Raw genomic sequence first — 18,389 nt, 5'->3', positions numbered from 1 at the left:
GCTGTAGCTAGAGTACTAACGGGGACTAGAAGGAGAGAGCATATCTCACCCATATTGGCCTCTCTTCATTGGCTTCCTGTTAATTCTAGAATAGAATTTAAAATTCTTCTTCTTACTTATAAGGTTTTGAATAATCAGGTCCCATCTTATCTTAGGGACCTCATAGTACCATATCACCCCAATAGAGCGCTTCGCTCTCAGACTGCAGGCTTACCTGTAGTTCCTAGGGTTTGTAAGAGTAGAATGGGAGGCAGAGCCTTCAGCTTTCAGGCTCCTCTCCTGTGGAACCAGCTCCCAATTCGGATGAGGGAGACAGACACCCTCTCTACTTTTAAGATTAGGCTTAAAACTGTCCTTTTTGCTAAAGCTTATAGTTAGGGCTGGATCAGGTGACCCTGAACCATCCCTTAGTTATGCTGCTATAGACTTAGACTGCTGGGGGGTTCCCATGATGCACTGAGTGTTTCTTTCTCTTTTTGCTCTGTATGCACCACTCTGCATTTAATCATTAGTGATTGATCCACAGCATGTCTTTTTCCTGGTTCTCTCCCTCAGCCCCAACCAGTCCCAGCAGAAGACTGCCCCTCCCTGAGCCTGGTTTTGCTGGAGGATTCCTCCTGTTAAAAGGGAGTTTTTCCTTCTCACTGTTGCCAAGTGCTTGCTCACAGGGGGTCGTTTTGAACGTTGGGGTTTTTCCGTAATTATTGTATGGCTTTGCCTTACAATATAAAGCGCCTTGGGGCAACTGTTTGTTGTGATTTGGCGCTATATAAATAAAATTGATTTGATTTGATTCTAGTCTGGACAACTGCTGTGTTCTATTCTCTGGTTTGTCCAGCATTAATGGTCTTTAATTGGTTATAAGTGCTGCTGCCAGAATTTTGACTAGAAACAGAAAGTTTGACGCCAATTACACCAATTTTGGCCTCCCTTCATTGGCTTCCTGTCTCTCTGAGGTCTGATTTTAAGGTTCTGCTATTAACTTATAAAATTATTCATGAATTAGTGCCTCCTTACTTAGTTGACCTAATTTCACCCTACGTACCGGCCTGTGCTCTGTGTTCTCTTTTAGTCCAGTAATATTAGGTGATTTTTTTGGTCAAGGTTGGGAAAAAAATAGAAAGCTGAGAATTGCTGGATGCAATCCTTTAACCATCCTAAACAACATACTAAAAGTCCCCATGTATCCTCCTTGAGATTTTCCTGGTATGATGTCATGATGCCATGAGTGTCATGAATGTCAAAAATAGTGATCACGTGTTCATCATTTAATTATTTGCAGTGGTATATGTATCTTCATTGTTTGACAGACAAGACTGCTTCAAAATGAAACAGATATTATATTATGATATCAAGTAGATGCCATGACATCATTGTGAAATCATGACATCATCGTGTATCCCCTTTTTTAAGTTGCTGATTTTTTAACAATCTGTCAGAGAATCAGGGTTTTTTTCCCATGTTTTCCAGGGGATGTCGAGAAGTGAAAATTACAAGGCTGTTAAACACTGTCATCATGGACGAGGAGAGCATTTGCTTTCTGTGTGATGAAGAACTGTCAGCAGTGGAGGCAGTCTCTGTGACCAGAGGACTGGACACCACTCGAAAAAGCAGCGTGCAACCAGGGGACAGAATCGCAGAGGTCAACTGGCCTTTCATCCATTAATGTGCACACGATACGTGGTCTATTAGATAATAAACTGACCCTTTTATTTTTTTTTTTAACTATATGGATTTGAATGACGTGCGATTACACCAATCATGCTTGAACCCTTGTGCGCATGCGTGAGTTTTTTCACGCATTTTTTCTGGACCTGTGAGGAATATCCGAGTGGACACTATTCTAGAAAATAAGCTGGTTTTCGGTGAAAAGTTTAACGGCTGATGAGAGATTATGGGGTGTTTCTGTCGGTGTAAGGACTTCCCACACAGCGGGACGTCGTGCAGCGCTTCCAGGCGCCGTCGTCGGCCTGTTTCGACCTGAAAACATCCTAATTTAAGGCTTAATTCACCCAGGACGTCGTGAGAGAACAGAGAAGATTCAGAAGAGGCCGGCATGAGGACTTTATGCGACATTCCACTGTTTTGTAATGAAAGACGTGCGCGCAAATTCGCCGAGTTGTTTCCGTGACGACTCGGCAAATCTGTGTGCGCCGCGACAGGAAAAACACCTCCGTGTTGAAAACCATTTGTAAAATTCAGGCGGCTTTTGATGGCTTTCAACAAGTGAGTAACTGAGAAATTGTTTAACAGCTTGGGCATGTTCCAACTTGCCCGTTAAGGTTTCAAACGGAGGTGTTTTTCCTATCGCGACCCCCGCGGTCGGGTCCGGCCCAACATGCGACTCTGCCCGCACGTTCTTTCATTACAAAATGTCCGTTAACAATGGAATGTCCGAATAAACTCCTCATGCCGACTTCTTCTGAAAGTTCTCTGTTCTCTGATGACTTCCTGGATCAACAGAGCCTGAAATGTGGAAGTTTTCAACTTGAAATGGTGAGACGTTGCCGCCTCGAAGCGCAGATCGCCATCAGGCGCCGTGGGCCGTCCTTAAAGCGACAGTTACAGACCAAAATCTCTCATCAGCCGTTAAAATTTTTACCGAAAACCAGCTGAATTTATCGAATGGTGTCCACTCAGTTGTGCCTTACAGTTTTGAAATTTTTTTTATCAAACAAAGCAACAGTCTCTGAGCCATTCCTAAACAATGAAAAAAATCAACGAGAGGGTGGGCCACTCCTCACTCAAAGACTGCCCACAGGTGAATGACGTAACCGACAGGTGTGAAAAAACTCTCGCATGCCCACGAGGGTTCAAGCATGTCTGATGTAATCACACGTGATTCAAATCCATATGGTTTTTGAAAAAATAATAAGGTCGGATACTTTTCTAATTGACCTCGTATGTCATAAATCTATACATGACAATCTAGTATTGTGTTCGTGCTTCATCCTCAAAAAAAAAAACCCCTGAGATCACTGCAAACATTTAACTTTAAACAGCACTGCTTGTTTTGTGATGATGACTGTGATGTGTTAGTGGACACAAAGAAGCCTTTGGGCAGGCGGAAAGATGAGTTCGATTCTGAAGAGTATTTTAAAATCCGTATAATTACAGGCTATGTGGTAATTCAACATGATAACATCTCTATAATCTGTGTGACCTGTATGATCTGTGTTATCTGTGTAACATGTATAATCTTTTTATCTGTATAATTTGTGTTAACTGCATAATCTGTATGACCTGTATAATATTTTTATCTGTATAATCTGCGATTTGTATAATTTGTGTGACCTGGATAATCTATGTTATCTGTATAATCTGTGATTTGTATAATCTGTTTGTCCTGGATAATCTGTGTCATCTGTATAATCTGTATGACCTGTATAATCTTTTTTATCTGTATAATCTGTGTGATCTGTATAATTTGTGCAACGCACCAATGATCATCACTTTTTACCAAAACTGGAGCAACTTTAATGTTTGACCCCTATTCACATTGAAATTGACCTTTGTCAAAATATATGCTGTTTTTACCCCAAAACTGCAGAACATTCCATCATAGATATTCCAACTACACATTTTTGTAATCATTATGCATAGACAAATAATGTGGCATACTTTTAAATGTCTTTGGAAGCATTTTTTAACATTGGCCCCTGCGTAATCCTTCACTGATCATTGCTTGGCTACAGCTACAACCCTGGATGGCCACCACACATTTTTGTGTAGTATTTTTTAAAAACGCGCCAAGAATAAAGCACATCCACAGTGCACAAATTATCTGTATGTTGTTCTCTGACATGAGGAATAAAAACAGCCTCATTAATGTTTCCTGCTGCTCAGCGACACATCAGTGTTTAATACTTTTCATACCATTGTAACTTGCTTTAATAATTGTCATTGATATACACCAAATGTGGGCGGGGTTAGTGTGTAAACCACAGTGGTTTTGCACTGAAACACTGGTTCACACTGCCACACTGAGCTCTTTAGGTTTATAACAGTCTAAATGTGTTTGATTCATGATGCTGTCCATCCAGACTTTAATGTTCAATGGACAGATTTAAAAATGAAATGGTCTTGGATCCAATAAGGTAATTATTAAAGGGGTCATACTGTGCCAGATCACTTTTTAATCTGTGTTTTACATTTTCAAGTGTGTGATATTTAATCTCCAACTTCCCACATTTGTTTGAGTGTTTTACCAGATATTCTTCTGATTTAAGATGAATTTATGACTGAGACAGCTTTTTTTAACAACTCTGTGTCAAATGTAACAGAAATTACGCCGCCCCCTTCAGATCTTCCAGTTTGTAGCATCAATAAATTGTACTCAGTTTGTTCACATTGCCCCAGTTCAGCCTTCAGTTTATTTTTATACATTATAATATTTCTGTCATTGTTTTTAAAAGTGAATTGTTTGTCCTTCATCGTTTTTGTTTCAGAGAGCCTGTGTGTGTGTCTTTAAATAAAACTTATACATCTGATTAATTTAGATGAATTAATAACAAAGCTTGTCATTAATTAGATTCTTTTTTAAATCTTATGACAATGTCTTCCCTAGAAGATGTTTCCAAACACTATCAGCCTGTCAATCTGTCCCCTCTGTCCTGAGACCCTGTCCAGTACCTGCAGGTCCAGAGCACTGAGCGGCTTTCCTTTCTCTCCTGAGTTGCGTTTGTACTCCTCAATGGTCCAGGACGGTTGGCTCCGCTTGGTGTCCGGCACTTTGCTGATCCTCAGGTCGGTGTACAGGGGGCTGTCCTTCACATGGGCCTTGAAGGACGGAGTGAAGGGATGTGGTGAGAAAACCTGCTCCATCAGGTAGGTTTCCTTTGAAGGTTTTGGGGTGCGGAGGGCCTGTGGTAGCTCATACAGACGTTCTGCCTGGAGACGGAGAGGACACTAATCTGTTAGAGCAATGCAAAAGACGCACAACTCATCAACAACTTAAAACTAAAAAAAGAAAAGACTGGTTGCTGCTGTTTTGCCCTTTCCAACCTGTGGGGGTAACGGTGCGGCACGTGACCTGTTATGCTGTTAAATACAGTGGCCTGAAAGGTCAATGCACAATGGCATTTCAGAAAACACATTTCACAAATTGTGTTGTGTAACATGGAGGACATCTGTCAGACAGACATACAGATAGATATTTCATTGGCATGATGAAAAATGCAAGTGAAATCTTTAAATGCATGGGAAATCAAATCAAATCAAATCAATTTTATTTATATAGCGCCAAATCACAACAAACAGTCACCCCAAGGCGCTTTATATTATAAGGCAAAAGCCATACAATAATTACAGAAAAACCCCAACGGTCAAAACGACCCCCTATGAGCAAGCACTTGGCGACAGTGGGAAGGAAAAACTCCCTTTTAACAGGAAGAAACCTCCAGCAGAACCAGGCTCAGGGAGGGGCAGTCTTCTGCTGGGACTGCTTGGGGCTGAGGGAGAGAACCAGGAAAAAGACATGCTGTGGAAGAGAGCAGAGATCAATCACTAATGATTAAAAGCAGAGTGGTGCATACAGAGCAAAAAGTGGTGAATAAAAAGAAACACTGGGTGCATCATGGGAAACCCCCCAGCAGTCTAAGTCTATAGCAGCATAACTAAGGGATGGTTCAGGGTCACCTGATCCAGCCCTAACTATAAGCTTTTTCAAAAATGGAAGTTTTAAGCTTAATCTTAAAAGTAGAGAGGATGTCTGTCTCCCTAATCCGAACTGGGAGCTGGTTCCACAGGAGAGGAGCCTGAAAGCTGAAGGCTCTGCCTCCCATTCTACTCTTACAAACCCTAGGAACGGTACTATATGGTACTATGAAGTCCCTAAGATAAGATGGGACCTGATTATTCAAAACCTTATAAGTAAGAAGAAGAATTTTAAATTCTATTCTGGAATTAACAGGGAGCCAATGAAGAGAAGCCAATATGGGTGAAATATGCTCTCTCCTTCTAGTCCCTGTCAGTACCCTAGCTGTAGCATTTTGAATTAAATGAAGGCTATGACAAGAGTTATGTTGTTGCACAAATGGGAGAGAACTGATTTGCTGATATTTTACAACAATAATAATAATCATCACCATGATTTTATTTCCACAGCACATTTACCACCTAAATACAAAGTGCGTGGCATAATGTCAATAAAAGAACAATAAACAAGCACACAGTAAAACATAGCAATTAAAACAATAATTTAAAATATATAATTAAAGCAAATTTAAGATAGAAATTACACACAATCATTGAGGGTGTGTCATTTCCATCTTATTCTTAGTCTTGTTTTATTTGCACAAAATGAAGAGAATCTGTCACGTCTTCTTTCCAACATTAGAAACACGTTTTTATTCAGAAATAAAGATTTAATCACAGTTTTTGGGGCTCAAGCGCCACACCATCTTCAATCTAATCGAAATCTAAGACAAAACGGCCTCATGATTCCATAAAAGCATGGCATCAACACACTGCTTCGCTTGGACATGCCATTTTCTCAAGAACATTTCAATTCTGCTGCCAGCACGTAAATGTTCACTAAAACGTAATCCCAGCAGAATGAACGATGCTTCCAGCATTCCTCTAAAACCACAAAGCTAAAGTTGTCTGCTGATTTTTAGCCCCAACCAGTGGGACTGACAGGCTGCTGCACACACACAAAAATGTCATTTGCATTCAACATACAGTGCCCCAGACGTGGGGCAGAAGGCATCAAAAGCAAAGAAGTTTTGATCTTTAGTTTTGCTTTGATTTAAAAACCATACTAATTCCGGACCGTTTATTGATATTAACCTCAACTCTGATTTTTACAAAGTGAAAATATCACATATATCTTTAGTTTTAAAGGAATGTGCTAATTCTTAAGGTTTGAGCATTAACACTCGCAGATGCCAAAAGGCATTATGGGAAAATGAGCCTCCTCATCAGTGGTTGGTTGGTTTATTTATTTTTTAAAAACCAACACACAAGTTACTGTAACATGTGCGGTTTTGTTTTTTGTTTTTTTTACAAATAAATGTGTATTTGTAAATATTGTTTGTTTTTTAATTTGAATTTCGGTTTATTCAATTTATAGGGCACCAACTCATGACAAAGTCGCCCCATGGCACCTTACACAAAACAATTCAAAACAGTCCAAAATGGGTTTAAAAAGCACAATTAAAAGATTAATTCAAGTACAATAAAATAGAAAATTTTTTTTAAAAGAATTTAAAAAGAATGCTAGCTTATGCTATGTCTTAAATAATGCTATGTCTTAAGTCTGATTTTAAATGTCTCCAGAGTCCACCTGTCTAATTGATGCTGGAGACCATTCCACAGCACAGGGGCATGATGAGAGAAAGCCCTTTGGCCCACAGACTTTTTCTTCACCCTTGGAACCAGTCCTGCATCCTGTGAATGCAAAGCCCAGGCCATTACATAGGGTTCAATTAGATTGGCTAAGTAGGTTGGTGCCAGTCCAAGAAGAATTTTATAAGGTAACAGCAGGACCCCAAAATCTGATCTCACAGAGACAGGTAGCCAATGAAGAGATGCCAGAATAGGTGCGATGTGGTCAAACTTTCTGCTTTGTGTCAATAGTCTGGCAGCAGGATTCTGAACCACCTGGAGACCCCTAATGCTAGACTTGCTGTAGCCCTAAAAATAGGACAGTGCAATTTTCCAATCCAGAAGAAACAAAAGCATGGATCAGGGTCTCAGCAACAGCCATAGACAGGATGGGACGAATCCTTGCTATATTTCACAGGTGGAAGAAAGCAGTCCTCGTCATGTCCCTAATCTGAAGGCCAAAGGACAATGCAGGATCAAAAATTATCCCAAGTTTCCTCACCTTGTCCGTATGATGTATGACACGCGGACCCTGGCTAAGCACTAGCTGGTCAAATTGCTGCCGATTTCTTGCTGGACCAAGAACCATCATTTCAGTCTTTTCAGAATTTAAAAGTAGGAACTTACTAGACATCCAGGCTCTCACTAGAGATTTTATGGAATTAAGATTACCAGCAGTTATCAGCATGTATAATTGTCATCAGCATAGCAATGAAAGGCAATCCCAAAACACCATAGTATATGCCCAAGGGGTATACAGAGAAAAAAGCAGGGGGCCCAAGACAGATCCCTGTGGAACCCCAAATTTCATGTTACTAAGTTTAGAGGTAGTGTTATCATATAAAACACAGTGAGAACGACTGGATAAACATGATGTCAACCATGCAAGGGCACTTCCAGTAATCCCAAAGTAATGCTCCAAACTATTAAGTAAAATATGATGATCCACGGTATCAAAAGCAGCACTAAGATCGAGCAGCACCAAAACCGAAGTGGTGTCTGAATCCATTGCAAGCAGAAGATCGTTCTTCACTTTAGTAAGAGCTGTCTCCGTGATGTTTTATTTTCTGAAAGCAGACTGTAGTGGCTCAAAAAGATTATTCTTGGTAAGGTGGTCCACAAGCTCCTGCGAGACCACTTTTTCCAGAATTTTAGAACAAAATGATAGATTTGATATCAGCCTATAATTCTTCAATACACCAGGGTCAAGATTAGGTTTCTTAAGTAACGGTTTAATCAACTGCAGATTTAAAACATTTAGGAACAGATCCAGAAGTTAATGAAAGATTAACAATTTGCAGCACTGTTGGACCAAGAGTGGGCCACAGGTCCTTAAACAGTTTTGTTGGTATGGGATCAAGTAAACAGGTTGTGCTCTTTGTAGACATTACAAGTTTTGTCAGCACATCTAACGAAATATCATCAAACTCTGTAAATATAGGTGGTACCCTGGCAGTGGCACCCACCTCAATAACAGGGTGCAGTGGGTACATCAATTTGTGTTGGAATATGTTTAACCTAATATCTTCAATTTTCTTCGCGAAGTAATCCAAGAAATCCTGTGCTGAAAAGGGAGAGCGCCTTACAGGTGGCTGCCCATGAATAAGTATTGCCACCGTGTCAAAGAAGAACTTTGAGTTATGCTTGTTTTTATTGATCAAATCAGAGTAATAGGCCCTCTTTGTAGTCAGTAGTGCACACTTATAGCCTAAAATCACGACACACAAGGTGGAATGCTTCTGATTTGGAGCTACGCCATTTCCGATCTAAAGCTCTAGTGAACCAAGGCGACTGCGCTTTGGGAAGGCATGGTTTTAATAGGTGGCGCAATCATATCAAGTGTAATTCTGAGCACTGAATTCAAACTATCTGCAAGGCTGTCTACTGACTGGGTATTCTCCAAACTTGAGGCTAAGATATCAGGCAATCTAGCCTCGAGTTCAGTCACAATTGAAGGGTTAATGCGTCTGCGCTGTAATAAAGAAGGTTGTTGTTCTGCTAAACGTGGCAGCGAAAATGTAAACCTAATAAGTGAGTGATCAGAGACCACCGATGCAAGAAGCATGATGTCAATATTCACAATAACAATACCACAAGCAAGAACCAGAAACAAGCTGTTTCCACTAGTACCCCAAATGCATTGCTGAAATCCTAATGCATCCACAATTTCCATAAATGATTTGCAGAGGGAATCAGAGAGCGTATTTACATGAAGGTTAAAATCAAATAAATAATAAATAATAATAAATAATCAAAATGTTATCCACACTGGTTGACAAGTTAGAAATGAATGCACCAAATTCATCTAAGAATTCAGAGTATGGGCCAGGGGGCCTATAAACAGTGACAAAATAACACAACTGGTGTGCATTCTTCTGACCCTGACAATACACAGCATCATGGGCAGAGCGGAGAATCAGAGGCTCACAGGAATTATTCTTGTGACTTCCGACAGCTAGTAAAGTAAACTTAGATTTAGAGATAAAAGCAACACCTCCACCTTGCTTCACATCACGAGAAACATGACTACATGTATATGCCAGCGGGCAGGCCTCATTTAAAAGAAGAACAGCTGTAGGTTTAAGGCAGGTTTCACATAACCCAATCATGTCCAAGTGATGATCCATAATTAGATCATTAATCAACAGGGATTTCGAGGGCAGTGATCTGATGTTAATAAAATCCAAACTAAGGACCTCAATGGGATCAATAGTTGAACAGTTCCAGACTAGGAATGGCTCCAAAATAACATATACAAGGTGCCTGGAAGTAGGTTAGGTTTACGACATGCCATGCAGATTGTAGGTAACAGACATGAAATATTTGATACTGCTGGAACAGCCAACGGGTCATCCTCAATTTCACTGTCATCTAATGTCGCAATGGGTAATAAATTTGCAAAACATATCCCTCTATAATTCTTAAGGACACGTCTGCGAAAACAAGCCACAGTCTCAACTTGATAAATTTCCCTCTCTATAAAACTACTCTTGCCACAGTCACTTCTCTGTACTAAATTCATGGTCAAGCTAGTTAATTCCACACCCGCCATTTGTCATAAGCCCATCAGGGTCTCGAATCCCCCGTGCCATGGTCTGCTGTAAGATCCTACTATCTCCCCCCCCCCCCCCCCCCCCCCCCCGGTAAAGCTCTATCTATGTTCGCAGACAAGATGGCAGCGCCCTTCCCAGTAGGGTGAAGGCCGTCTGGCATAAGCAAATCACGGCAGAGAAGGTGAGCCAAAACATAGGGAAGGTGAGGTAAAACGAACAGAATGCATGCCTAAACAAAGAGAAGGTGGACCAAAACAAAGGGAAGCCAAGCTAAAACAAAGGGAAAGCGGACCAAAACAAATGGAAGGCATGCCAAAACAAATGAAAGGCGTGCCAAAACAAAGGGAAGGTGGACCAAAACAAAGGGAAGGCAAGCCAAAACAAAGAAAAAGTGGACCAAAACAAAGTGAAAGTGAGCCAAAACAAAGCGAAGGCGTGCAAAACAAAAGGAAGGCAGACCAAAAGGAAAGGGAGATGGACCAAAACAAAGGGAAGGTGTGTCAAAACAAATGGAAGGTGGACCAAAACAAAGGGAAGATGTGCCAAAAAAAGGGAAGGTGGACCAAAACAAAGGAAAAATGGACCAAAACAAACGGAAGGTGAGCCAAAACAAATGGAATGCATGCCAAAACAAAGGGAAGGTGGGAGGATTAGCAGCAATCTTCCACTCCAGCTTATTAATTAATCAAAAACCCAGACAGAGCTTTAATTCATTTGAAAGCTTGACCCTTGGTCTTGTCCATCCAAACTGGAAGTCCCAAAAACCAGTTTTATTTGTTGTTATCTATCGTCCACCTGGTCACTACTGTGAGTTTCTCTGTGAATTTTCAGACCCTTTGTCTGACTTACTGCTTAGCTCAGATAAGATAATTATAGTGGGCGATTTTAACATCCACATTGATGCTGAGAATGACAGCCTCAACACTGCATTTAATCTATTATTAGACTCAACTGGCTTCGCTCAAAATGTAAATGAGTCCACCCACCACTTTAACCATACTTTAGATCTTGTTCTGACTTATAGTATGGAAACTGAAGACTTAACAGTATTCCCTGAAAACCCCATTCTGTCTGATAATTTCTTAATAACATTTACATTTACTTTAATGGACTACCCAGCAGTGGGGAATAAGTTTCATTACAGTAGAAGTCTTCCGGAAATGATACCTTCTTTGTTATGTTCTCCAATGCCATATACCAACACAGTGCAGAGTAGCTACCTAAACTCTGTGAGTGAGATAGGTTATCTCGTCAATCGTTTTACATCCTCATTGAGAACAACTTTGGATGCTGTAGCTCCTCTGAAAAAAAGAGCCTTAAATCAGAAGTGCCTGACTCCGTGGTATAACTCACAAACTCGCAGCTTAAAGCAGATAACCCATAAGCTGGAGAGGAAATGGCGTCTCACTAATTTAGAAGATCTTCACTTAGCCTGGAAAAAGAGTCTGTTGCTCTATAAAAAAGCCCTCCGTAAAGCTAGGATATCTTACTACTCATCACTAATTGAAGAAAATAAGAACAACCCCAGGTTTCTTTTCAGCACTGTAGCCAGGCTGACAAAGAGTCAGAGCTCTACTGAGCTGAGTATTCCTTTAACTTTAACTAGTAATGACTTCATGACTTTCTTTGCTAATAAAATTTTAACTATTAGAGAAAAAATTACTCATAACAATCCCAAAGACATATCGTTATCTTTGGCTGCTTTCAGTAATGCTGGTATTTGGTTAGACTCTTTCTCGCCGATTGTTCTGTCTGAGTTATTTCATTAGTTACTTCCTCCAAACCATCAACATGTCTATTAGACCCCATTCCTACCAGGCTGCTCAAGGAAGCCCTACTGTTAATTAATGTTTCAATCTTAAATATGATCAATCTATCTTTATTAGTTGGCTATGTACCACAGGCTTTTAAGGTGGCAGTAATTAAACCATTACTTAAAAAGCCATCACTTGACCCAGCTATCTTAGCTAATTATAGGCCAATCTCCAACCTTACTTTTCTCTCAAAAATTCTTGAAAGGGTAGTTGTAAAACAGCTAACTGATCATCTGCAGAGGAATGGTCTATTTGAAGAGTTTCAGTCAGGTTTTATAGAATTCATCATAGTACAGAAACAGCATTAGTGAAGGTTACAAATGATCTTCTTATGGCCTCAGACAGTGGACTCATCTCTGTGCTTGTCCTGTTAGACCTCAGTGCTGCTTTTGATACTGTTGACCATAAAATTTTATTACAGAGATTAGAGCATGCCATAGGTATTAAAGGCACTGCGCTGCGGTGGTTTGAATCATATTTATCTAATAGATTACAATTTGTTCATGTAAATGCGGAGTCTTCTTCACAGACTAAGGTTAATTATGGAGTTCCACAAGGTTCTGTGCTAGGACCAATTTTATTCACTTTATACATGCTTCCCTTACGCAGTATTATTAGAAAGCATTGCTTAAATTTTCATTGTTACGCAGATGATACCCAGCTTTATCTATCCATGAAGCCAGAGGACACACACCAATTAGCTAAACTGTAGGAATGTCTTACAGACAAAGACATGGATAACCTCTAATTTCCTGCTTTTAAATTCAGATAAAACTGAAGTTATTGTACTTGGCCCCACAAATCTTAGAAACATGGTGTCTAACCAGATCCTTACTCTGGATGGCATTACCCTGACCTCTAGTAATACTGTGAGAAATCTTGGAGTCATTTTTGACCAGGATATGTCCTTCAATGCGCATATTAAGCAAATATGTAGGACTGCTTTTTTGCATTTGCGCAATTCTCTAAAATTAGAAAGGTCTTGTCTCAGAGTGATGCTGAAAAATTAATTCATGCATTTATTTCCTCTAGGCTGGACTACTGTAATTCATTATTATCAGGTTGTCCTAAAAGTTCCCTGAAAAGCCTTCAGTTAATTCAAAATGCTGCAGCTAGAGTACTGACGGGGACTAGAAGGAGAGAGCATATTTCACCTATATTGGCCTCTCTTCATTGGCTTCCTGTTAATTCTAGAATAGAATTTAAAATTCTTCTTCTTACTTATAAGGTTTTGAATAATCAGGTCCCATCTTATCTTAGGGACCTCATAGTACCATATCACCCCAATAGAGCGCTTCGCTCTCAGACTGCAGGCTTACTTGTAGTTCCTAGGGTTTTTAAGAGTAGAATGAGAGGCAGAGCCTTCAGCTTTCAGGCTCCTCTCCTGTGGAACCAGCTCCCAATTCGGATGAGGGAGACAGACACCCTCTCTACTTTTAAGATTAGCCTTAAAACTTACCTTTTTGCTAAAGCTTATAGTTAGGGCTGGATCAGGTGACCCTGAACCATCCCTTAGTTATGCTGCTATAGACTTAGACTGCTGGGGGGTTCCCATGATGCACTGAGTGTTTCTTTCTCTTTTTGCTCTGTATGCATCACTCTGCATTTAATCATTAGTGATTGATCTCTGCTCTCTTCCACAGCATGTCTTTTTCCTGATTCTCTCCCCTCAGCCCCAAAAAGTCCCAGCAGAAGACTGCCCCTCCCTGAGCCTGGTTCTGCTGGAGGTTTCTTCCTGTTAAAAGGGAGTTTTTCCTTCCCACTGTCGCCAAGTGCTTGCTCACAGGGGGTCGTTTTGACCGTTGGGGTTTTTCTGTAATTATTGTATGGTTTTTGGCCTTACAATATAAAGCGCCTTGGGGCAACTGTTTGTTGTGATTTGGTGCTATATAAATAAAATTGATTTGATTTGATTTGAAGATGGACCAAAAGAAAAGGAAGGTGGACCAAAATAAATAGAAAGTGAGCCAAAACAAACAGAATGCATGCCAAAACAAAGGGAAGGTGGAACAAAACAAAGGGAAGGTGAGCTAAAACAAAGGAAAGGCATGCCTACACAAAGAGAAGGTGGACCAAAACAAATGGAAGGCATGCCAAAACAAATGGAAGATGTGCCAAAACAAAGGAGAGGCATGCCAAAACAAAGGGAAAGCGGACCAAAACAAAAGGAAAGTGAGCCAAAACAAAGGGAAGGCGTGCCAAAACAAAGGGAAGGTGGACCAAGATAAAGAGAAGGTGAGCCAAAACAATGGAATGCATGCCAAAACAAAGGGAAGGTGGAACAAAACAAAGGGAAAGTGGACCAAAACAAAGGGAAGGCGGACCAAAAGCAAAGGAAGGTGGACCAAATAAAAGGAAGGTGGACCAAAATAAATAGAAAGTGAGCCAAAACAAACGAATGCATGCCAAAACAAAGGGAAGGTGGAACAAAACAAAGGGAAGGTGAGCTAAACAAAGGAAAGGCATGCCTACACAAAGAGAAGGTGGACCAAAACAAGGGAAGCCAAGCTAAAACAAAGGGAAAGCGGACCAAAACAAATGGAAGGCATGCCAAAACAAATGGAAGATGTGCCAAAACAAAGGAGAGGCATGCCAAAACAAAGGGAAAGCGGACCAAAACAAAAGGAAAGTGAGCCAAAACAAAGGGAAGGCGTGCCAAAACAAAGGGAAGGTGGACCAAGATAAGAGAAGGTGAGCCAAAACAAATGGAATGCATGCCAAAACAAAGGGAAGGTGGAACAAAACAAAGGGAAAGTGGACCAAAACAAAGGGAAGGCGGACCAAAAGCAAAGGAAGGTGGACCAAAATAAAGAGGTAAGCCAAAACAAACAGAATGCATGCCAAAACAAAGAGAAGGTGGAACAAAACAAAGGGAAGGTGAGGTAAAACAAAGGAAAGGTGTACCAAAACACAGGGCATGCGAGTCAAAACAAATGGAAGATGGACCAAAACAAAGGGAAGGTGGAATAAAACAAATGGAAGGTGGACCATAATAAATAGAAGGTGAGCCAAAACAAACAGAATGTATGCCACAATAAAGGGAAGGTGGAACAAAACAAAGGGAAGGCAAGCCAAAACAAAGGGAAGGTGGATCAAACGAGAAGGAGGGTAAACCAAAACAAAGGGAAGGTGTGTCAAAACAAACAGAAGGTTGACCAAATCAAAAGCAAGATGGACCAAACAAGGGGAAGGTGGACCAAACAAAGGGAAGGTGAGCCAAAACAAAGGCGAGCCAAACAAATGGAAGGCGTGCCAAACAAAGGGAAGGTGGACCAAAACAAAGGAAGGCGGACCAAAAGAAGGGGAAGGTCAACCAAAAGAAAAGGAAGGTGGACCAAAAGAAATAGAAGGTGAGTCAAAACAAACAGAATGCATGCCAAAACAAAAGGAAGGAGGAACAAAACAAAGGAAAGGTGGACCAAAACAATGGGAAGGTGAGTCAAAACAAAGGGTATGCAAATCAAAACAAATGGAAGGGGGACCAAAACAAGGGAAGGTGGAACCAAAACAAAGGGAAGGGCGGACCAAAAGAAGGGGAAGGTCGACCAAAGAAAGGAAGGTGGACCAAAAGAAATAGAAGGTGAGTCAAAACAAACAGAATGCATGCCAAACAAACGGAAGGAGGAACAAAACAAAGGAAAGGTGGACCAAAACAATGGGAAGGCGAGTCAAAACAAAGGGTATGCAAATCAAAACAAATGGAAGGTGGACCAAAACAAAGGGAAGGTGGAACAAAACAAACGGAAGGTGGACCAAAATAAATAGAAGGTGAGCCAAAACAAACACAATGCATGCCACAACAAAGGGAACGTGGAACAAAAAAAGGGAAGGCAAGCCAAAGCAAAGGGAAGGTGAACCAAAATAAACAAATGGCATGCCAAAACAAAGGGAAGGTGGATCAAAGGAGAAGGAAGGTAAACCAAAACAAAGGGAAGGTGTCAAAAGAAATGGAAGGTTGACCAAAACAAGGGGAAGAGGACCAAAACAAAGGGAAGGTGAGCCAAAACAAAGGGAAGCTAAGTCAAAACAAACACACACAGACACACACCACACACATATATATATATATATATACTATATATATATATATAATACCACACACCACACACACGAGGTCTGTTCCAAAAAGTATCAGACCTTTTTATTTTTTTCAAAAAACATATGGATTGAATCATGTGTGCTTGCATGAACCAACCTTGACCTTCATGCGCATGCGTGAGTTTTTTTTTTTGTATGATTTTTAAAATAATTTATTTGTGTTTACTGCTGCAAATAAGTATTTGAACACCTGTGAAATCAATGTTAATATTTGGTACAGTAGCCTTTGTTTGCAATTACAGAGGTCAAACGTTTCCTGTAGCTCTTGACCAAGTTTTCACACACTGCAGCAGGGATTTTGGTCCACTCCTCCATACAGATCTTCTCTAGATCTTTCAGGTTTGGAGTTTCAGCTCCCTCCAAAGATTTTCTATTGAGTTCAGGTCTGATGACTGGCCAGGCCACTCCAGGATCTTGAAATGCTTCTTACGGATCCCCTCCTTAGTTGCCCTGGTTGTGTGTTTGGGGTCATTCTCATGCTGGAAGACCTAGCCATGACCCATCTTCAATGCTCTTACTGAGGGAAGGAGGTTTTTTCCAAAAAAACAACAAGGAGGTTGTTTTCCAAAATCTCACACATGACCCCATCCATCCTCCCTTCAATATGGTGCAGTCGTCCTGTCCCCTTTTCAGAAGAGCACCCCCAGAGTATGATGTTTCCACCCCCATGCTTCAGGGTTGGGATGGTTTTCTTGGGGTTGTTCTCATCCTCTAAACATGGTAAGTGGAGTTGATTCCAAAAAGCTCTATTCTGGTCTCATCTGACCACATGACCTTCTCCCATGCCTCCTCTGGATCATCCAGATGGTCACTGGTGAACTTCAAACGGGTATGGACATGTGCTGGCTTCAGCAGGGGGACCTTCCTGCCCTGCAGGATTTTAAACCATGACAGCATCATGTGTTACTAATGTAATCTTTGTGACTGTGGTCCCAGCTCTCTTCAGGTCATTGACCAGGTCATCCTGTGTAGTTCTGAGCTTTTTCAGAATCATCCTTACCCCACAAAGTGAGATCTTGCATGGAATCCCAGGACCGAGGGAGATTGACAGTCATCTTGTGTTTCTTCCACTTTCCTAATAAATGATCATAACAGTTGTTGTCTTCTACCAAGCTGCTTGCCTGTTGTCCTGTAGTCCATCCCAGCCTTGTGCAGGTCTACAGTTTTGTCCCTGGTGTCCTTAGACAGCTCTTTGGTCTTGGCTATGGTGGACAGGTTGGAGTGTGATTGATTGAGTGTGTGAACAGGCTACCGCATGCTGGGAGAGTCGGGAGTTTTCCCGGTGGGCTGGTCCAACCTGGGGCCGTTGTGAAGGGGGTGTTAATATATATGCACACATATATGACCACCACTAACTGTTAGGCTACACAGCAAGACACTTGGGTTGCTGTATCTTAAAGAGAAGACATTAAGTGTTTTACAATCACAAAAATTCACAAGAAAATAACTTAAGACTGCTTCTTTTTTGCAACGCTGTTATTTCTTCCAAAGCCTAAGGTAGGGACATACCATTACATGTTTAACACCCCTATGCATTCATTACAGTTAGTTCAGTCCAATCAAGCCCTGTGCGCCCAGATGGGAGTTGAGCTACCCGTGAGTGAAAAGATGGACAGAAAAAAGCCAGGTGGAGCTGAAAAAGCTAGATTAAGAAAAAAGAAAAGCTTTGGAGGAAGATGCTGCCAAGTGTGCAAAGCTCACAGATATTTTTTCAAGAAGACAGAGCGAAGAGGGAAATGGTAAATAGGGCCAGGCATAACAGGCTACGTGCCTGTTGATGTCAGGATGTCAGCCGTATCAACATTTGTAGTCCAGTACCACCTCTTCCAGCTACTTACAGACTTCACTGACTTAAGCTGGGCAGACACTGTACGATATTTTCAATCGTTGTTACTTGGTTCCAGCTCAAACTGTGCAACAAAACCACAGGGTTTAAAAGTTCAGAGCACATGATTCATGGTCTCACACCTGGTGAGTTAACAATATCGTTCTTGGCTTACACTGTGTGATTTTTGGCCCTTTTTCAGCCGATTTTTCACTCGTGCGAGAATTTTTTGGATCGCGCCGAGTTTCAGGTTAATCATGCGTCTTGCATCAT

At 41.0% G+C, this 18,389-nt stretch overlaps 1 protein-coding gene across 1 annotated transcript in view; it reads right to left on the bottom strand.

Moving 5' to 3' along the window:
• minar1 (membrane integral NOTCH2 associated receptor 1) overlaps window positions 1-18,389 on the bottom strand; it is a 78,830-nt gene that overhangs the window by 18,152 nt on the left and 42,289 nt on the right. The window contains 1 exon segment of the mRNA XM_034184231.1: window positions 4,633-4,890. Within this exon segment, the coding sequence (XP_034040122.1) occupies window positions 4,633-4,890 (258 nt within the window).

The sequence above is a fragment of the Thalassophryne amazonica genome, chromosome 2 (genome assembly GCF_902500255.1).
Source record: "Thalassophryne amazonica chromosome 2, fThaAma1.1, whole genome shotgun sequence".
Taxonomy (NCBI): domain Eukaryota; kingdom Metazoa; phylum Chordata; class Actinopteri; order Batrachoidiformes; family Batrachoididae; genus Thalassophryne; species Thalassophryne amazonica.
Note: the sequence above shows the minus strand (reverse complement) of the source record. Positions and strands in the feature narration are given on the sequence as shown.